The 22921-nt window shown below is 34.8% G+C and overlaps 2 protein-coding genes across 4 annotated transcripts; one reads left to right on the forward strand and one right to left on the reverse strand.

Moving 5' to 3' along the window:
* The first annotated feature begins 6614 nt into the window (after nucleotides 1–6614).
* On the forward strand, nucleotides 6615–13721 carry LOC141592442 (xylose isomerase). 3 transcript variants are annotated; one of them, XM_074413115.1, is made up of 21 exons: nucleotides 6615–6800; nucleotides 8018–8102; nucleotides 8200–8301; nucleotides 8434–8508; nucleotides 8595–8724; nucleotides 8813–8904; nucleotides 9313–9363; nucleotides 9882–9958; nucleotides 10304–10358; nucleotides 10457–10558; nucleotides 10654–10705; nucleotides 10799–10844; nucleotides 10915–10970; nucleotides 11500–11551; nucleotides 11661–11740; nucleotides 11822–11892; nucleotides 11994–12034; nucleotides 12397–12496; nucleotides 12581–12652; nucleotides 13188–13265; nucleotides 13353–13721. In XM_074413115.1, exons 2-21 carry the CDS (start codon nucleotides 8043–8045, stop codon nucleotides 13386–13388), a joined length of 1428 nt encoding a protein of 475 aa, XP_074269216.1. In that variant the 5' UTR covers nucleotides 6615–6800; nucleotides 8018–8042; the 3' UTR covers nucleotides 13389–13721. The 3 variants fall into 3 exon arrangements, with proteins under 3 accessions (XP_074269216.1, XP_074269219.1, XP_074269218.1); XM_074413118.1 differs by having other exon boundaries at nucleotides 6654–7414; nucleotides 7807–8102; XM_074413117.1 differs by lacking the exon at nucleotides 6615–6800 and adding an exon at nucleotides 6808–6863.
* Nucleotides 13722–16746: 3025 nt separating this feature from the next.
* On the reverse strand, nucleotides 16747–17685 carry LOC141590442 (uncharacterized). The gene has a single exon (XM_074411034.1). The coding sequence runs from the start codon at nucleotides 17683–17685 to the stop codon at nucleotides 16747–16749; it is 939 nt and encodes a 312-aa protein (XP_074267135.1).
* Between the last annotated feature and the right edge of the window lie 5236 nt (nucleotides 17686–22921).

Raw genomic sequence — 22921 nt, forward strand, 5'->3', positions numbered from 1 at the left:
GCTCAAAATGAGAGTGTGGGAGATAAAAGGGAGAAAGAAACGAGATAGAGTGGAGATAAACCCGATAATCCATGTTTTTGTGTTTTTTTTTTTTTTTAATTTATTACTAGTTTTTGAACCTGTACACTGCACGGGTAAAGACGGAAAATATTATTAAAAGTAACAACTTACATATTTTTGGATTTAGTAAATTATTAAAATTTAGAAAATTTCACTTTATCTACTACCCAAACACTTTTAATACTATGATTTTTTTATTCGAAATACTATGAATCTTTTTTTCTCGACTTTTGATAAATTATTGACACGTAGTCGAAGTAGGCGGCTGAGGTAACTTAGACTTGGCAAAATTGAGCTGATCCGAATAACCCTACCCGACACCCAAATTCAAGACCCAAGCTCGATCTGAACCCGAATTGTGTAAAACAATGGATGAGTAACTCCTTATATAAAACTCCCTTTGCCCACTCATTTGTTTGCTTATTCCATTTTGGGTTATCTCAATCAATTGTGTGCCTTTATATTTTAAGAATGCCTTTGATAAACAATTTGATACTCCACACTTAGTTTGATTCATTTATTATTTAATAATTAACTCCCTCCTCTTTTCTTGACATTTGTGTCCAAACCAAAGACAAACAAATGATCAAGACGAAAGGACTCAAGGGAGTATGAAATTTCATATTTTATTTACCCAATTGTTATTACACAAACGGGAACTATATTGTAATGCGACACATGTTATTTTACTACCCCGTTGACGTATTACGATCTCATACGTATTTAAGTGAAGATGTATAAAATGGTTTTCCTACCCCGTTGGCATATCAATGTTAATGTTCTAAATTCTAATAACTGTCTTAAACTTAAAACGGATCAAATAAAATACATAGGACAAAAGCATAATATTTAGGGAGTAATAATAAGCTTGTCTGATCATCGTACAAAACAGAATTACGCCGATGCATATCGTACGAAATATAAGGAAAATCATAATCCAAATTAATATGATAATCTTTACACAAAGGTTTAGGAAGATTGTTAGTATTTGAGTTAGGAAACATATGCGATATTTAGGAAAGCTAGTACTAAATTATCATAGTAGATGGAAAAAGAGGTAACCTTCTTTTGTTTTAGGAAAATTTTTAAATTTGAAACATGAACAACTCTTATTTTTTATTTTTTTTGTATTAATAATATTATTATTGTTGTTTCTAAAGTTGAGATTCCATATTATATGGTTAATTTGGTGCGTTTTCTAAAAATGAATCTTTTGAATTGACTTAATCAATTTGTATAAATGGATAAACAATCATATATTATGTATAAAATATTTCTGTTTAAGTTGCATATGGTCTAAACACCAATTGATAGATCCCGGATTTTAAGGGGACGATGTTTAGGAAATCGTTTTGTTTTTAATATGGTTGGATATTAACTTGATATTTTAATGCACATTTTAAATTATTGTGATTGACGCTAATTTAGGAAAATAAAACTATTTCCTAAAATGTATTATAAAAGTTATTACAAAACCAACCTAAATATATTTTAGGTATTCCGTCTAAAAAAATATTTAACACGGTTGACTCTTTTTTTTTTTTTTTTTTTAATTTACGTTTTATAAATCAAGCAAATTACACGTGGCGTATGAATAGCTGTTGACACGTGGCGATCAAATGAGCTGATGGTTTCAGGTTTAATATGGCGAAATTAAGCTTCGTAAGTTTTAATTGTAGCAAGTAAGGCTCATAAATTTAACTAAGAGTAAAATTATACTCCTTTCTTATTTTTACTTTAAATTATCACAAAAAATTATTTTATAGTGATTTTATACAACTTGTAACAATTTTTTTTTTAAATAGCCGTGTTAATTACTGTACAATTAATTATTCATTTGAGAACAATTTAAATCCTTCTATAACATAAACAAAATAAAATCGTATAAAATTCATGAATAACTCTTACATTGATAATAAATGGTCTAAAAAGTGTCAAAATTATTAAAATTTTTTTTTTTTTATTTTTATATTGTTATATAAGGACGCAAAGTTGTAAAAAATTAATTTTTATATTTGATTAATTTGATTTTAAAATGATCAAAATATTTACATTTCTAGCTAACTTTGAATTTTGATTTTGTGTTGACTCTTATCTTATTGGATTTCGTTAGCTTGAACGCACTAAGTAGTTTTTTATATCATACTCGTGTAACCATGTTGTCTAAAATCACATACGAAGTAATAACTATTACTCACTCCAATCCAAATTAAAGATTACATTCAATTTTTGGTAATCAACCTTAAAAAAATTGACCATAAATAAGTTCTTATGGTCTTCTTTTTCCTTGTATATCTCTTGAACGTACACTATGTGCTTGATAACGGCTGGAGAAATAGACACAATGAGAATCTTTAGAGTTCCGTCACCATTCATATGACCATACCGTGTCGCTTTTATCACAAATTCTTATTTTAAGGCTATATATCCGTTTTAAACTTAAAACAAATCAAATAAAATATAAACGACAAAAACATAATATTTTGAGATTAATAAAAAGGTAGGGTATTTTATTTAACCTCATCTTAAAAAAGACAACTATGCATTTATAATGTAATGTAGGTCAACTAGTTAGAATAAACGGTTATTTTCACATGTTCTTATTTTATAAAATTAAATATTTGTAAAAAAAAAAGTCTCGTATATTATGATAGTTATGGCATTGGAAGTGTAATACCTTTTCATGTCTGTACCGGCTAAATAAACATTATCTATTTATATATTTTGATATATCGGAAACGTTTTTGCAACATTATATTTTACTCGAAGTTTCAGAAATTAGAATGGAGTTGCGATCACTTTTTAAGTTCGTATTCGACAAAGTTATTTACGTCCACAACTATTACTTTCGATCAATCAGTGAGCCAGTGTATAAGGGCAGTATTAATGAAACACTATGTAGGAGTTAAGAAGTTATAATGCGTGATATATGATAGAGAGTACTCCCTTTCGGTCTCATTCATTTGTGTACTTTTTTATTCTTTGTGAGGAGTATTTTAATCAAAGGTAAACAAATGACTGAGGCGAAGGGGTAAATACTACATACACACTAATTTACATAATGATTCATCAAAATACAACCTCAATTATATAATTGAACGCTAGATATAGTTGCAAGCTGTCCAAAGTTTCGTTCACTCCATTAATCGGGGATGTAACAAACTACCCATAACTAATGTATTATGTGCAAATCAAACCCTTAAATTTTCAAAAATGTGCAATTAAGCACCAATCAAGTTTTCTACTAATTTTTTAACTAAGTTCTATTTGTTTATATGACTATATTTGCTTTTCGCTTTTCCTCATTTTCTAACTTCTAAGGATACACTCTCTTTGTTCTTTAGTCTTTAAGTCCTAATTAAGGAAAAAAACGTCAAAAATAAATCGAGACAAATGAAAAATGAGCTTTTCTTCTTCTCATCTTAACATACTCTATGCCTTTCACAGCAGAACCTAAAGAAACAAAAAAAAAATTCAATATATAAACTCTTGTAGCCGCGCACAATGCCCTTTAAATATATGTCTTGCTGTTAGCAAATGAGTATTTAAAGCTTTTTTTTATACTTTGTACCCTTAACATAGCTAAGTATTGCGGTCATGGCTAGGTACGAGCTTAAGGAGATATATCCCGAACGTGACATGGCTAATGTGACGACTAATAAAGTAGTTCTACACCATCTGAAACTCTTGTAGCACCATCTGAATTTGAACTCTTTGTATTGAAACTCTTTGTTTGGTTGTATTAAAATATATGAACATTAATATATGAACCTAAAAAATGCACTTTCTTCTTTGTTTGGCTGTATTAAAATATATGAACATTAATATCTGAATTTAATTGTATCATACCTTTGAAAATCTCATGCATTCTCCCTCCAATCTACATCTACGATCTGTAGAAGTAAAAAGTTCAAAAAAATATTACTCCAAGTAATCAAAAATATAGTCTTTCTCATAAGCAATTAAAATAAACAAATATTTAACAAAAAGAGATGTGATTGAGAAAGAAACTAAAAATAATTACAAATCATAGAATAGGAAAATGAATGGAAAATCTCATATGCATAAAATGAAAAGGTGCATAGAATTAGCAATAGATGTCCGGATCGGAAGACATTTAATGCGTAATTTTATATGACATTTAACTGATTCATATTTTGGTTTGAAATTTATTTGCCAAAAATATTGCCAATTAAGCAAATTAGTATATTAGTATAAAAATAAAAGAATCTTCTACCCCATAAAATACTCCATAAAACGTGGCAATATCTTCTAATGCAGCGAGTTATATTAGGATAGATAATGGGGATAATATCATATAATGACATTTTTTTTGGAAAAGTCAACGTGATTTTAGGTGATTCTATATATGATTTAAATTTAGATATAAATTTTATATTTATTAACTATGAAGCCTTTACTTTGGTTATAATTTCCATAATAAATATACCAAAATCTTTACTATATTTATTAACTCCTTAATTTGCTCAAGAATAAAGTTCAAAATCAGCAAGTTACAATTTTTTTAGCATTGTTTACGTGATTGCAATTGCAATTTTTTTTAATAAAATTGCGAGTGACACGTGGCATCTGTAGGGGCTGTGACACGTGTCGATCAAAGAGATAGGCGGTTATTGTTTTAATATAGTATATAATTTAACTTAGTCTATCCTAGTCATCTTTCTGGTGCCATGTCAATGTTTTTCGGCTAGAATTTACTCGGAAATCTCTAATTGGGCTGAATTGCACATTAGATATAACTAATGGGGTTAATTTGCACTAGAAAAAAGTTATGGGGCTAATTTGCACGTAGTGGCAAACGTTTGGGGCTTATTTACCACTTCCCGGCATACTATCACCCAATTCATCATGAGCAACCCACTGGTGAAAGCTGATATCTTTGTCATATTCGCGAACAGTAAAGCCTTGAACGTGCCTTTTCACCAAATAATCAGCCAAAGTCGGGACCGAAATCCGATTTTGCAAAAAACAACCTTAATTGAAAAAATACGTGCAGTATAGAAAACGCAAATTAACAAAACAGAATGATCATGCGAACTCACTAACCTGAAATTCCATTCTTAAAAAAGCTTGATTTGATGCTAGAGGTGTTCCGCAAATTTCATGACGAGCCAATGATAGGACGAGGATGAGTTCGGTTTCAGGCAAATAGGGAAGTATTAATTTGACAAGAAACGACGGGTGCAATTCGAAATGGGTGTAGTACTGCCAGATGGCAGATACAGCAGCACCATTATCATCGTAAAAATGGCAGAAGAGTTCAAGAGTTTCGGCCGAGGGCGAAGAACCGGACGAAGATGACGGAGATGGTGTTCTCATGACTACTGCTTCATTCGAATTCATGATGTGGACGGTAGTGGTGACTGTGGTGAGGGTGGGGTCGGGAGTAAGCTGTGTTGGAAATTGGGCCAATTCCTGACCCAACCCAGAAAACCACGTATGCAAGCTGCAATACATGTGGTCAGATACTTGAGACACACAGTTAAAGCCGATTTATTTTACTTAGCAAGCAATGAATTAAAGCTTAAAGCATTTAGTGATGCAGATTGGGGATAATGTGTGTTCAACTACAGATCCTTAAGTGGATACTGTGTCTTCTTAGGTAACTCCTTGATATCTTGGAAGACAAAGAAACAGAAAATAGTGAGCAAGAGCTCAGCTGAGGCAGAGTATAGATGGATGTCCTATACTGCAAGTGAAATAGCCTGGTTAGAGAGATTGCTTTCTGATTTACATGTTGCTATGCCTAAGCCTATAGTGATTCACTGTGATAAAAAGACAACACAATACATAGCTCAAAATCATGTGTTTCATGAGAGGACAAAGCATCTTGACATAGATTGTCATTATGTTCGATATAAATTGCAAGAAGAATTCTTAATCACTAAGCATGTCAGTTCTAATATGCGACTTGCAGATATTATGACAAAGCCATTAGGTGCCCAGCACACACAAGTTCTAATATGACATGTTGGGGATGAAATTTCTTAACCCAGTACAAGTTTGAGAAGGGAGTGTTGATAATATTATCCAGCTTGGATGAGGGGTGTTGAAATACCAGTTGTACTCAAGCTGAATACCTAGTATAGTTAGTTAACCCTAGTAATTAGTTATAACTAACTACCTTATATATGATAACTATAGTTAGTGTTAATCAATTGTATATATATATACACACAACACATCTACATGTAATGTAACAACTTTGATCATACGGTAAAATATATATAAAAAAAGACGGGAATACAACATTAGTACACGATGTTTTTTTTTTTGGGTGCTATGTACACGATATATTTTTTTTTTTTTTGGGTTGACCCCTCCCAAGTTTGGCTTTTTCATTCGCAAGAGTCAGGTATCGAACTCCTGACTACTTGTTTAAGAGATGAGAGTCCTTACCACTCACACCAGCCAACTTTGACATGTACACGATGTATTGAAGATGTGATATAGTAGCAATCATAATCAAATGATTCAAATCCACGTCAAAGCGGATATTGCAAAGAAAGTTGGATAGAGTTCAAGATTAGACTACTGTAATCTATTTAAACAAACTTGGTTTGATCACAGTTGTATTCTCCTTAAAAAAAACCATCATCAATTAATTGTAGTGTATGACCCTCACATTCTTCCTTATTTGGTGGGTTTTCCGTTTCACTTTCTCCTTCCTTGATCATTATTATTACTACTCATCGACATCTTCTATTTTATTTTCCAATGTAAGCTCTCTCCCTCTACTACTCTAATCCCTCCTCATTTTTTTTGTAATTATTTTGATGTGGGTATGTTTTTATTTGATGGATTTCTTGTTCAATCGAATGATTTTCTCTTTATTTGAATCTGCATGTTTATAAATTTCTCAAGTTTTTACAAAGTTACCTTTTTGTTTCAATTATATGTCATCCGTCTCGGTCATTTGTTTACCTTCGATTAAATGATTGATTGGAACGGAGGGAGTACGTTGTTATTTCGTGAAATTCATATGATTAAAGTTTTTTTTTTGTCACATTTCGTGGCATATGCTGAGTTTACCTCTTTCGTTTGCTAGTTAATGGAATCACAGACTTCATGATCATGGTATATATTGTCACGAGTATATAGGTGTTATGAAATAATTGTTCTTGAATTTTTGGTCTACTTTCATGTGCCTCTTTTTACTTAGGCTTTAGCTGTGGCTCATCTGCTCAAGTATGCTCCTTGTTTGTGTTTAATTTGGTAGGAGTACTTAGTACTACCTGGCTTTTAACTAGCTGTTAACAGTTTTATTCTTTTGTGAGGAGTATTTTAATGAAACGTATACAACCAGGAGAATGGGAGGGAGTATATCCTAAGAGCATACACATTGAAGAATATGTCATCTTCCTCTTATTTCTTCTCTTTCCTTCTATTTTTTTGACACCTCATTTTCCATTATCTTCATCCTCTTCTTAACATTTTTTCTATTTTTTCCCACATCAAAGAGGATCCTTTTATTCATCCTCTCTCAAATTTTTTATGACCAAAAAATAAAAAAGAAACATATTACATGACACATGGTAGATGAGGGATGACTAGTGGGTACAAGAGCCAAGGTTGTACTTCCTCTAAAAATAGAGGAAGTATTCCTCTTCCTCTTCAAAGAGGATGTTAAGAATATATACCCACATTGAAGAGGACATCCTCTTAGATGAAAGAGAGTGCTAAGAGGATGATCCATCCTCTTCAATATGGATGCTCTAATGAAAGACGGTAGTGTATAGAAGTTAGCTAAATGACATTAAATATGGTACCTTTATCTTTAAGATCATGATGTTTTGTGTAAACCAATTTCATATTATTATGTACCTATTGACTTTTCCTGTAAGCTCGTCTACGGAGTTCTTAATTCTAAAAGGATTCTTCATCTGGGTTTATGTAATTGTTTTCTAATATGGTGTATAATTTTTGTTGAGTGCAGAACTGTGGGTGAAACTAAGGGCAGAATGCGTGTCCGGACAAGTCTTTTGCTTCTATGTTGTTTAACTCTGGTTTCCTCTAAAGTGGTAAACTCGCTTGGAACTCTACTTTGTTTTCTTAGAAATGGTCATCTAGCTTAAACTAACTAGTGTAGCTTTATAATCTATTTTTGAACATGTATAGTTAGCAGTTGGTCCGCCAACTTGTCCAGCAGAGGGCACTGGATGTGGTGACGATGAATGGCAGGGGGAATTCTTCCCTGGAATTCCCAAGATTAATTATGAGGTAGGCAATTACTTGTCTAAAATTTGAATGAAAACAAGGAAGATGGTATAGGAGTTTCCCTCATTTATAAAAGCACTTGATGCGACGGGTGAGGAGTTGCGACTTATAACAATTGTATTTTGCTGAAATTAGGGACCAAAAAGCAAGAATTATCTGGCGTATAGGTACTACAATGCCGAAGAGGAGATCCTAGGGAAGAAAATGAAGGTTGGATTTTGCAGATTCTTAATAAAAAAACCTACTTTTGTTGTATTATATGGTTCTAACAATCACTTTATCGATCAAACGTACAGGATTGGCTTAGATTCAGTGTAGCCTTTTGGCATACATTCCGTGGAACTGGAGCTGACCCATTTGGTGCTCCAACAAAGTTTTGGCCGTGGGAAGATGGCACCAATTCACTGGCCATGGCTAAGAGAAGAAGTAAGATTGGGTCTTTTTTTATATGTGCTTAAGAGCCTATGTTTTGGTCTAACTAAGTCTGAGCAATCATTCTTTCTTTCCTCTGCAGTGAGAGCCAACTTTGAGCTCATTAACAAGCTTGGAGTTGATTATTGGTGCTTTCATGATAGGGATATAGCTCCTGATGGCAAAACTATAGAGGTGAGTTTTTTGTGTAAGCTCCTAGTTATGGTGCTAAGACCTGCTAACTGTGGCTTAGTCTCATATGGGCTATTAGGGTCTCGAGAAAACACAAGTTTACGGCAATGAAGTTTATATTGCTAAATGTTGTTAATCCATAATTATTTTAGTTTAAAGACGCCATATTATACCGAGACGGGGGACAGTGAGTTTAGCAGTGTACTTTAATATACAGGTCCACCTCTGTGCCAAATAAATCTGACTTGAAATTCAAATGAGTATATAATGCACTGTAAATCCGGATATTGGCCCCGTTTAGTGTGTATTTTGCTCTTCTTTTTTTCTAACTGTCCATGTATAGGTGATGCCTGGGTTTTGCTATGTATTCCTTTTTTATCAACGTCATAACGGGATGTTTGACTATTACAGGAAACAAACAAGAATTTGGATGAAGTGATAGCTGTAGCCAAGGAACTCCAGGTATACCTTATTTACCGTGGTCTCTTGCTCTTTATAGTGGGTGTAGTAACAGCCTAACAGCCAAAAATCATAGCAATTAAAAAGAACTGATGAAAATATGGTTCAGTTTAGCTTCTGTAGCTTATTGGAACTTTTGAGGCACCAAGGGAAACATAAGGTTGTCCTTCAGGGGTCCATGCATATAGTTTCACTCTTCCATTTCCCCACCAACCAATTTACAGATAAAGAATGTCTGTAAAGGTATTGGTTTAGTTATATCCGATTTGACAATGGGATAGAGGTAGTATTATCCATGCTTCTGAAATATCAAGGGAGCGGGAATACTTTATTTGTTAAGGTATTGCTTTGGTTATATCAGATTTATGGGAAAGTCAATGATATAAGTGTCTTCATGACTTCATGCATATAATTGGAGTCTTAATTATTTTCCATATACCTCGTCAGTGGTTGTAGAGATCAGAATGTGCTTCTAGGTGTTTGTGATTTCTGGGCTCTAAATCATTCTATCTGAATACCAGGGCAGCAAGATTCGTCCTTTGTGGGGAACAGCTCAGTTGTTCCACCATCCTCGTTACATGCATGGTGGAGCTACAAGGTATTGAAAGAAATCTCTCTAATCACGTCTCTGCTTTGATATAAGAGTTAAGGAAATTGTTGCCATTTTCCAATAAGGTCAAAGACACTATTTTCCAGCTTTGGAATATGCTGGAAAAAAAGAAGCAAATGACTAACTTAATTCCGTATACTTCTTGTATCATGAAATAGCAGTGTGTATGAGTCATTCGGTAACAACCTGTATAGTAAGGCTAGTACGTCTGAGTGATCTGACCCCCCTTGTTCCGATATAGTCGGGAGCCATTGAGTCACTGTGATGCCTTGTTTTTTGCTGTTTTCTAGAAAATTGTGCTGCTCTGTGTGAACTTGTTACTTGGTGTTTCAGCACAGAGGTTGGGGTATATGCTTATGCTGCTGCACAAGTCAAGAAAGCTATGGAGGTCAGTAACTACTCTATGTTGGCATAGTGTCCAAAGATAGGTTTAGATTGGAGACTTTGCTAATGCCACTTTTGTTAACGCTTACATCACATATACAGGTGACTCATCATCTAGGTGGAGAAAACTATGTTTTCTGGGGTGGCCGTGAGGGTTATCAGACCCTTATTAATACAGACATGGGAAGAGAACTGGATCACATGGTATGAGATAGCACGTCAGTTGTCCTTAATCTTTCGTAATTGGCTGTCTGTAAATAAATTTATCAGACTTTATTCAATGTACGGTTACGTGTCAGGCAAGCTTTCTTCAGGCTGCTGTTGATTACAAGAAAAAGATAGGATTTAATGGTAATATGCTGTTTGTTTCATCTCTCACATGCAATTCACCCATACAGTTCTCCCTTCTCTTAAAATGTTGAGTTTATTGCATCCTTGTGGCAGGCACTTTGCTTATTGAACCAAAGCCCCAGGAACCTACAAAGCACCAGTATGTTTCTTGCCTAGATCGTCATTTATTCTTTGATTTTCTAGATCCTAACTAAAGCAATTGATGGTAGGTATGATTGGGACGCAGCAACAGCAGCTAATTTCTTGCGTAAATATGGCCTACTAGGTAATTACGACATTCCTTCTTAAAGTCTAGACATTGCCCTAAATGTTAGGCTTAATATATTCAATTCTTCAGGTGTGTTGAGTTATTATTTAACTTATTTTTGAGCCGTATCTACCTTGTTTGTTAATGCTAAAGCAGGACTCTCAGTGTTCTTTTTCCGCTCCTCTTATTTCTTACCTTCCAAAACCATTGGCAGATCTAGGGATATTTTGCTCATTTTTGGTTTCATAAAAAGTAAACATCAATATTTTGGTATAGAATTAACTTAAAATGCTCAACAGGACCTCAACAAATTTTTAGGTCCACCATTGTGGCGAAAACTTTGTTTTGTCCTCGTTTACTACAAATAAACATGCTGTAATAGATTTCTGAAAAAGAAATTTAGAAAATGGAGGTAGCATTGGATCCTTGCCTAAAAAGATTAATTGATCTGCAATATCTTTTGCTATGGGTGAGAGGTATTGTATCTAATTGGCAATAAATATAATCCTGGCATTGATTCCTCTACTGATAAAGGATATATTTTCAGATGAATTCAAGCTAAACATCGAATGCAATCATGCCACACTGGCTGGTCATAGGTATGTTATGTTTAAAGTCTGAAAACTATTGAAGGAACCCATGTTTTGTTTAAGAGCATCACGGTATGTGTGACTTTGCTTAATGCAACATGACGTGGATATTCTGCAGCTGTCCCCATGAACTCGAGACTGCTAGAATTAATGGCTTGCTTGGAAACATTGATGCCAACACTGGAGACCCTCAAACTGGTACTGTGTGGTGAAAATATATTTTAACTGCCCCTAGTTTTAAAATATACATTTCTTTTCTAATGTTTTGGTTTGCAACAGGGTGGGACACAGATCAATTTATGACTGATGTTGCAGAAGCAACTCTCGTGATGCTCACTGTGGTTAAAAATGTGAGTGTGAACACTCGAGTTTTGTAAGGACACTAGTTCTAGCATAGGCATTGTTTGTAGGATTATTGTTGGTATTATAATTGGTTTTACTTCTCTTGCAGGGCGGGTTGGCACCTGGAGGATTCAACTTTGATGCAAAATTGTAAGTCTCTTCTTATAGCTCCCTCCATTTGAGTCAATATGTCTCATTGTTCAATATCCTACTCGTAGGGAATTAAACGTACCGGGACCAAACATCTACAATGAATGGTGTATAGGCTTTAATTCTATTTCTGTATTTCAAAGGCTCTCCACTTTATTTTGTCTTTTTCTTTTCTTCTATTCGCACTCCGCTGGTCTTTTTTATTTTCGATTATCTAACCTTTCTTCTATTCCCACTTCACTCTGAGATTTTTGAACAACTATCCATGTTAGTAGACTAAGATGTTGCTGTTGTTGACCTTGTTGTAAACTCCAGGCTTAAGGGTATTTTGACAATACATGATTAAATGCTGTGTATTTCAGACGAAGAGAGAGCACAGACGTTGAGGATTTGTTCATTGCTCATATAAGTGGAATGGATACAATGGCTCGTGGTCTTCGAAATGCTGCCAAGCTAATTGAGGTGAACCCTTCATGGTTTCAGATAATAGAATTCCGTTTTCTTTTCCTTTTATCGTATTTGCCTGAAGAAATCTTTGTGTTGAAGGAGGGATCACTTTCTGAGCTTGTGAAGAAGAGATATCAAAGCTTTGACTCAGAGGTTGGCGCTATGATAGAGGTAACCTTCTACAACATATTCCTCTTTACTTTTGCTTAATCACATCTTGTTGTCAACAGTGGACCACAAAAATTGTTTCATAAAACTCTTGGAGGATTACTTTCTACCTTCTCCCTCCCACCTTCTCTTCCACCTCCCTTTACTCTTACAAACCGTTTATGAGAGGAGAAGGTAGATAGCAAATCTCTTGTATACATTGGCGGATCAGTAAGGGCATGAGACCCCAGGACTCTGAAAATTAATTATTTTTTGGCATTCCTTGTAATAATTATTCTATGCACAGCAACTTCTGTAAATTAATAGCTTAACAGTTTGAGAATTGCTTTCTACCTTCTCCTCTCACAAACGGTTAAAATATAATATATTTTGCCTCATCCACTTTCCATCCGACCCCACACAATATATATTTAACCGATTGTAAGAGAGTAAAGGGAGGTGGTGGAGGAGAAGGTGGGAAGGAGAAGTTAGATAGCAATCCTCAGTTTGAGAATTGCTTTGGTCAGAACTTGACATCTGCTGTTGGTTATTTCTTCAGGCCGGCAAGGCTGATTTTGAGTATCTCGAGAAGAAGGCTATCGAATGGGGAGAACCTAAAGTCCCGTCTGGCAAACAGGTACAATGTTCAAATCATTGATACAATTTGCTTTATTAGTCGTGTTTCATTAATTAGGATCTCATTCATCCCCTCTATAAATGGCAGGAGCTGGCCGAGATGATTTTCCAGTCTGCATTGTAAAGAAATCCCTGACAGACGAGCTTTCTCCTTCCTAGAAAATAATGTGTGGAGTTTTAATAAGATTAAAATTAGGGTCCTGGTCAAGTTTAGTTAAGAGATGAATCATGAATGGGTTGTAACTTGTAAGTAGAGCTGATCACCACAGTTTTTGGTGAAGTTTAGGAAGAAGTATTGTAGACCAAAAGGTCTTTAGTCACTAGTGATGAAACTTTATTAGTCATTTTACTTATGAGCTAAAGCTAACAAAGGTTACAAACTCTCTTCCGAAGGTGTGGTTTATCGCCAATCCGCTATCAGCTATTGCCGTCTATAGATGGATACATTTAGACTTGATGTTCATGTGTACAGTTGAGTTTCGGAAACTATTAAGGATGCTCGTGGCTAGTTATGTTAAACCGTAAAAAGGAGCCATATTGTGATTTGGCAATGTATTCTAAGCCACATTCTGATTGGCAGCGTATTCGGAAACGATTTTAGGATGCTCGTGGGTCGTGGCTCCTTCCACGACTTAACATTTTACTATAAAAATGAGTGATAAAATAGGTATTAATATTGTAAAAATATGTATATATTGATTAAAAGTATTATAAAAATCAGAAGAAAACTTGCGAAAAATATAGAAAGGATCCCATTTTTTTATGCAGTGAAGTAAACAGTAGTCTTCTGATAAACGGAAAATTCGCATGGTAACCCTGAACATTACTACTTTTCATATGTTACCCAATATTTTATGTTTGTGTACATGGTACCCTCTATGTCTAATTTTCATGAACATTCCTTTTTTGTCGCTATAAAAATTATCAATTGATCATAACTCCTAGACCGCAATACAGAATCGGCCCAAATATTTTTCCTAAAATGATTATCTCCTCATATATAATCTATGATTTGGGGAAAAAAAAAATTGTCGACTAACATTTTTAGGATTTATGTTTTTTTACGATAATCTCAAATCAACCACAATTTTGATCTTAAATTTCCGAATGATCATTTTCATTTTATCAAATTATAGATCAATTTGAAAAAAAATAAAAAATTACCAAATCTGATTTCTGGTCTACGTTTTATGTTCACTTGAAAATTTGAAAAACGATAAAAAGAGCACCTTGTCCTTGAAAATCAAACCTCAAGGATAGCGCGTGCACAAATTTTAAAAGTTGGGTACCACATGCAAAATGCAAAGTTAAAGAATACCACGTGAATTTCCGTATAATAAATTATTAGTTTAGATTCTGTGTAATGTATGCGCGGTATACTTTCGAATGTTTAGTCCCCAAAGTTAAATATGTCGTTATTTTTAGAAATAAATTTTGACGAGATAGAGTTTCCAAGGTTTCATCGAGTTAGTGGTTTTCACATAAACCCAATGCTTCAATCAATTACTATCTTTCAACCTTTTGTTACATGTTTAACATTTTTTCAACACAGATAATCCTCTATTTAATAAATGAATAGGCGAAACTCCAACTTTTCCCGCCTAAAACACATTTCGTAAAATAGTGCTTGGTATTTTTAGCATATACTATAGGTATGGACATGATAGGTTATAAATGGATATAATCTTTTGTATTTAAATATTTATAACATTCAATATTTCACATTATGCCCAAATTTATCTCCGATCTTTCTATGATAAAAAAATTCCGCTTTTTTAAAGAACTTTGTGATAAAATTTCATTGACTTTTTAGGTTAAAAAGTTGATGCTAAAAAATATGTTATTAGTAATATTAGTTAAACATTAATTGACTTTTTATGATAAAAAGTTACGGCTAAAAAATATGTTATTAGTAAATATTTTTAAATTAACATTATTAATTTCTTGGTAAAAAAACAAAAAAAAAACTTTCAGAAAAATACTCATTTCATTACTTCTTACGATTTAAATTTTTATTTCTCAAATCAAAATACACAATGAGTAGCTAGAAACATGAAGAATAAAGATTCTATAGATACCGTGCATACATTACACGTGGTCCATACTAGTTAGAAAACAAATATTAGAAGTTACACAACAAACTAAATTTTTTTCCTTTTTATTTTTTGTTTATCCGAATGAGCGTATTTATGTTGTCGGTAAAAATCGAACATCCAATGCAATAAGAGGGCTCTTATCACTCGACCTAAACTTTTGTTCGTTGGGATGAGGGTCTATTTTTTTTTTTGAAAAGGGGATGAGGGTCTATTTGAGGAAGTGTAAATTTGTCAAATTAAGTTAAAAGTATTTAAAAATTACATAAAGTGGAACCTCTTTATCTAATTTGTCATTATCTTTCAACCTTTTGTACCAATTTGTCACCATTCATCACCTTTTCCCCAATTTGTCATAAATGATAGTTCTTCCACCAATTTGGCGATTGCCCCTCAACTTTTTCTGTTTTCAATATGGTAGTTTGGCCAATTAAAGGGAGTAATTCTACCGTCCTCCGGAGGTCGGTACTCCTCACACACAAGCCATTATAATATTATGAACATCATTTAGAAACATTCCCAAATCGTAATCATGTTTTATGAACCAAATACACGCTTATCAGGCATTTAATTTTGGTAACACCATAGTCCAAATTTATAATATCGATTGATTATGGTGCATATCGACCGTTGCATAAAGAATTTGCGGTCACTATGCTGATATTTTTTCGCTTTGTAAAGGGCTACCAAAAGTAGCTGATACAACTATAGAGTTTCATTGTAATGCTAATTGCGATTCTGGACCAGTACAGTTAGCTAGTTTAAGGGGATATCTTGTCTGACTCTTTTATCATACCATGCAGGACTTGGGGTGTTTAGCGTGCCCTCATTGAGAGTCTGACTCGGTTCCAGTAGAGATTAGTTATATCCTTTGGAAGAGATATATCACATGTGGGTCTCCCTGGTGAACTTGGCAATGCTGCACAAGATTGAAAACTTGCAATGGCCTATTTTAAAGACCTCTGCTACGAAAGGCGAAGGTCTTTTTGAGGGCTTAGACTCGTAACCTCTGCTACCAGCTACCTTTTGATAACAGTATCCCTTTTCTTTTTACTTTCATTCGGAATGCTTTTCAGCTGTTGAGATATTGAACTGGAATCATTCAGGGACCTGGTCGGTTGAGTGATGCACTGAAATCTGGAGGTGCTCAATACCGGCTTTAAAAATTTCCGTATGAACAATTTTGAACATAAAACAGATCGTTTCAAAAACTTGAAATTGGATGCAACCAAAAAATTCGAAAGCAGACTGCTTCTAAATCAAAAATACAACACTGTCTGGTAACTATTGACGAGCATAAGTACAAGAGCAGATCCCTGAATTACGAAGCTAAGAATAAATAGAAGAACACGGTATAAGGTATGGGACGAAGAAAACAGAAAATGGTAATCAGGAGGCGAAAGCGGTAGAGAGGTCTTGAAGGATGGGACTGAAACCCAAACAGCCCAAAAGATTATGCCTGTAAGGCAAGCTTGTCTTCTTCTTCAACTCTGGGACCGATCTCCTACCTGTGTAGTGTGTTTCCTGAGCTGATATATTCGACTGTCCTCTTCGATTTGACACGGAGCCCCCACTTATCGTTGATCTGAAGCTTGAACCACCCTTGCTGCTACCGTCCTTGTCGTTGTCCATGGAATTCCTCCTAGAAAGGAAAGAATACTTCTTTCCACCCGGTCTGCCTTCTGAAGCACTTCGAAACAAGTCTTTAAGCCTCCATTTCTTGGAACTCTTACTATCCTTGGAATTCTGTTCTTCCTCTTGCTGTTGTTGAAGCAGAGCAAATTCAGAAACCCGGAGAGGAGACAGGGACCGACTTAAGGCTTTTCGACTATGACTATTTCCACGGAGAACCGGATCTCTACCTCGAACAGGAGCGTGATTAGCGGATATGCGAAGCGCAGCCTCAAACGGGTCGTCCATTTGTCTAGGGGACATAGACAAGGCACTCTTGAACTTGGACACAATAGGAGATTTAGGTGATCTTGGAGAGTCAGCATGTACGTTTACGAGCCCTGGAGGCGGCTTCAACGGCCGAATTACACCGCCATCAAAGAGTTGATCAGCAGAAGAAAGTGAAGGCGGGACCATCCCATAGAGCTGCCCACTGAACTCAAACTCGGAGTCAGCTGAATTACTCGTAATCACTGGCACCGACGAAAAAGACTCACTCTCATGTCCATGGGACAACAAAGAAATGTGGTCATCATGATAATTGTCAAAAGACGATAACCGCGGGCTCGACGGGGTGCTGTAGAAGAACAAATCAAGATGATGTGGAGGAGTTGAAGCAGTTGCTACTGCTGCTGGTGCTTCAAGTTTGATCTCCATTTCTTTGATGCTGGATACTGTATCCTCCTTTTGACCAAGTCTGATGATGATTATATTTAGGCAGCAACAAGCCGACTTTATTTACTTTACTAGTCTACGTTGATTATTATTATTATTATGTACCCCATGCACGACTCTCTGTTAGTCTATGGGTCCACCTACTACTACTTTTGTTCTCAAGTGCTTGATTACTTTCATTTTTAATAAAACATGTGGATTTCCCTTGTTTATATCCTAATATTTGAATATTTGATGATTTGATTTCTACAAGTCATACTATCCTTGGCCGTTGTCCTATTTACCAACAACCCAACACCCTTGGTTGTTGATCAAAATATTGATTTTTCACTCCACAACCTCCACATCACACGACTACAACGTTCTTTGTTCTTCGTCATTTCATTAACAACCCGAATTGACATTTGTATAACCATTACATTTTGGCTCGTTTTCAAATTCATACTCTTGTTTAATACTATATACTATGTAATGTCTCTATCCACGCTTATATCTCCCTATATTATTTTCTTATATGGCAAAATTACATAACTTTGGGAGAATCACAACAAGAATTAATGAGATATTTTGTTAGAGTTGAATGTTGCTTCAAAACTTAAGTGTGATAATATTGTCCCAAATTAGTAGAATAGTGGGGACTTACCACGTTATATATATAAATGTGTTAAATAGTGTTAACTAGACTATAGATGGCATGTCATAGTCTTCCTACGCGGTGGGGTGGGCCACTTTTTGCTGCTGATCCGAACTTTTTATATCGAATTATTTTCTAGTCATTGAAAATTTAACACACAATAAAAACTACATATATTATCCGATTTATTGCAATTGACTATCAGATTTAATAATCTGGTATCTCTATGTGACTGTTGGAACCTTTTTTTTCCCTATAAAATCCCCGTCTTTTATAATTTACATTATTAGAAAATTACACAAACAAAAAAATCTATTACTTCTATATTCTGTCCATTTGAGAACAGTTTCCACTTCCATCTTTGGAATGCTTCATTCTACAGAAGGAAACGTTAAACCTGGAATCAGTAACCACAAAAAACTAAGGAGCACTAGTGTGGGGGTCTAACTGATTTAGAACATTGTTCTACACGAGGTCTCGATTAAGGTTATTTTCGATAAGAGAAGTTCATTTTTCCTACAGAATTCATTGTATAATTTCATAACGTAATAGATACATATACACAAGCCTACATAAAGATTAAATGTGGTAAATACAATATCTTGCTTTTTCAATCAATTTTATCTAAACCCTCTTTTCTCCCTCTTCTGCTTCCCCTTTACGAAAAAAAAAAAATCACCATCGAATGAAATTAAAACTCTGAGAAGTCGTCACCAAATTTTTGGAAAGTTCAGACCGTTCGAATCTACTTCGCACTCTCGTCAATATAACGCACAAGCAAAATTGACATAGTGTACTTGAACCTCTTCAAATTCGTTCCTTTGTACTCTATGTTAGAATAACTCACGCAACCTCTTGGATTCAGACATCCAAGAACCAATGATTTTGACTAATACGTGAGGGTACTTGTGGAGAAGCTATTTAATCAGACACCCGACCCTGCCCGCACTTAGTGGCCTTTACTAAAAATCAATCTTTAGTTTTAGAATTGCAATGTTTAACGAATTAAAATGTAACATCCCCATTTATTCAGGAGCCTTTAGCTAGGTCTCCCAAATAAATAGGACTGTTACCATCTCGGTTTTCCGAGCTAGTGAATAACAAAGTAGAACAAATCAAAGTACTTTATATAAAATTTAGTGAATAAAGATTTTATTACAATTTAACCAATACTATATAAACTTAAAATAAAAATTAATTACATCTCGCAGCGTAATTAATAAACTGAAATATTAAAAAAACGTGATCTAGACTTCTAAATAGACTGGCCAAAATCCTCACGCATCCCCAAGAGCTCCCAAATCAGCTAACTCAAGTACCTGTCAGTCAGTCTGCTCCCTAATAATTGGTTCATCACAGGTGTTTAACGAATACACTGTCAACCAAACGGATGAGTATGAAACTAAATAATGAATAAGAATAAAGCAACTTGCAATAACACTGATATACAAATAACTTCCGCCACTACCAATTCCGTCCACTTCACACCACGGCACACAACCACTTCTAGACATACAGTCATACTCCACTTCTAGACACACAGTCATACTCCACTTCTAAACATACAGTCATACTCCACTTCTAGACACACAGTCCCGCCTCAAACACACAATCTGAATACACAGTCCCGCCTCAGGTCCACGACCCTTCCACATCCCCGTGCCTGGTCCAACAAAACTCATCTCCCAACTCCAACAACAATAGAATACAACAAGACAATAATAATTCCACAATATATAAGAACTCATAACAAGAATACAATCTATAAGATAAGGAATTCCGGCAGGATAAATCAATTAAGCCATTTTAATAGATTATGCCAACAATATCATGCCACATCCAAACCATTTAATCCAATATGGCAAACAAGAAATAAGACAATAAGAATAACATTCAATTGAGTAGTTTCCTACCTTTTCACAATTCTCCAATAATATAAGCAATTAAAGATCATGTAGAAGCGGTACTCAACGAATTCTCCACCTAAGCATCATATAATATGCATACAGTTACTAATCTATCAATACAATAACGATTAAGATAAGAATCTACCCCCAAATCGCCCAAAATCACCCTCAAACCGCATGGTCAAACCCCCGGTCAAGGTGGACAACGTTTGGTCAACAACGGGGTCAAGGGTGGTCAACGGTCCATAGTGGTCAAGGGTCAAACATACATATATAAACAATTAATTAAAGCGATATTAGAAACTTACGGTAGATGAAAGAAAAAGGGTTTCTTATCTCACTAGTCTTCTTCTCTTCCTCTTTCTATGTTTTGTGTTTTGTAATTGTGATTAATAGAATACAAAGTGATAGGTGATTAGAGTATGTATATATAGGGAAAGGGTTGAGCTATGTCAGTTTAGGATTAATATAATAATATTAGAATCAATTTAGGAAATAGTGGAAATTAGGAAAGTAATTAACGCGTGTCCTACTCAATGTGTTCAGCTTTGCGCACTAATTTTCAAATAGCTGTCATTTTTTCGTTACTTATCGGAATCAAGCTTGTGACCATGTGTTGGAAAGCTAAGACAATAAGATTTCACCTCCAATTTGAATCACCCTCATCAAAGTTCTACAACTATAGATATGACCGTTTGAAAATGCCTCTAAAACAAGTGATCACATTTCCAACTTTTAACACATTTGTTCAAGTTCTTTATTATTCCTTTATAGTCTACACTACACTAGGACATACACAAAGGGTACTATAACTTGAGAATATGAGGGGTGTTACAGTTTTTCCTCCTTAAAATGAACTTCGTCCTGAAGTTCACCCAAAATAACCATCATACAGGAACTAAACAACAACAATAACTCAACAAATGATCTCTCTTATTAACAAAAAGCCACAAATTAACTGGGTATTACATCCTACCCTCCTTAAATTGAACTTCGTCCTCGAAGTTCGCGCATACTCCCTACAACTCACAACCTAATCCACTTCTACTTGCACGTCAAGCTCACAACGCTAATGTTACTAACTCACATTACAAAACCACTTACACATATCACTCAACTACATATCTACCATTAACTTTAATAGTATTACATTCTACCTCCCTTTAAACAAATTTCATCCCAAAGTTTCCAGTTCCTCCCAAATACCAACAGATTACATGGTTTATCCAATACTCTTTCAAATACTCAAGGCTACATGGTCTTATCCAATTCTCCCCCAGATACTCACATGGTGCACCACCAACAATTACAACAACCAAATCCTTAAGTCCACTCTAATGCAACAACAGAACTCATCACGCTTACCAACACTTACTAAGACAATCAAATAAAAATTAAAATGTAGTGCTACTTTCGTAATATGACATCCTACCCCACTTAAAATTAAGGTTACGTCCACGTAACCTCAAAGACTATCCAACACTCACCAAGATCCTCCATAGTTCTTTCCATGATATTACTTGCATTCATTAAATCCTCTCGACACCTCATGCTCAATAACCCTTACAAACTAGTCTACTCCAAATGATGCCATACCACTAATCCGTATCTCAACCACACACCTAGGCCATAACAAAAGTCAACAAAATCTCTCATATTTACATTCATGCCTTACACAACCATTTCAACATACCACTAATCCGTATCTCAACCACACACCACGACACACAACCACTTCTAGACATACAGTCATACTCCACTTCTAGACACACAGTCATATCCCACTTCTAGACATACAGTCATACTCCACTTCTAGACACACAGTCTTGCCTCAGACACATAGTCTGGATACACAGACAATGAACACACTGTCACACCTCAGGTCCACGACCCTTCCACATCCCCGTGCCTGGTCCAACAAAACTCATCCTCCAACTCTAACAACAATAGAATCCAACAAGACAATAATAATTCCACAATCTATAAGAACTCATAATAAGAATACAATCTTTAAGATAAAGAATTCCGGCAGGATAAATCAATTATGCCATTATAATAGATTATGCCAACAATATCATGCCACATCCAAACCATTTAATCCAATATGGCAAGCAAGGAATAAGACAATAAGAATAACATTCAATTGAGTAGTTTCCTACCTTTTCGCAATTCACCAATAATATAAGCAATTAAAGATCATGTAGAATCGGTCCTCAACGAATTCTCCACCTAAGCATCATATAATATGCATACAATTACTAATCTATCAATATAATAACGATTAAGACAAGAATCTACCCCAAAATCACCCAAAATCACCGCACGGTTAAACCCTCAGTCAAGGTGGTCAACGCCTGTTAAACGGCAGGGTCAAGGGTGGTCAAGGGTCAAACTTACATATGTAAACAATTGATTAAAGCGGTATTAGAAACTTACGGTAGATGAAAAAAAAAAGTTTCTTATCTCTCTAGTTTTCTTCTCTTCCTCTTTCTATGTTTTGTGTTTTGTAATTGTGAGTAATATATATATATATATATATATATATATATATATATATATATATATATATATATATATATATATATGCTAGAGTTCCTATGAGAACGGGGCTTATCGTGAGAACCGTGAGAAACAAACTCTCAACCGTCCATCAAATTATCCGACGCCGAGATTAGAC

The sequence above is a fragment of the Silene latifolia genome, chromosome 7 (assembly GCF_048544455.1).
Source record: "Silene latifolia isolate original U9 population chromosome 7, ASM4854445v1, whole genome shotgun sequence".
Taxonomy (NCBI): Eukaryota; Viridiplantae; Streptophyta; class Magnoliopsida; order Caryophyllales; family Caryophyllaceae; genus Silene; species Silene latifolia.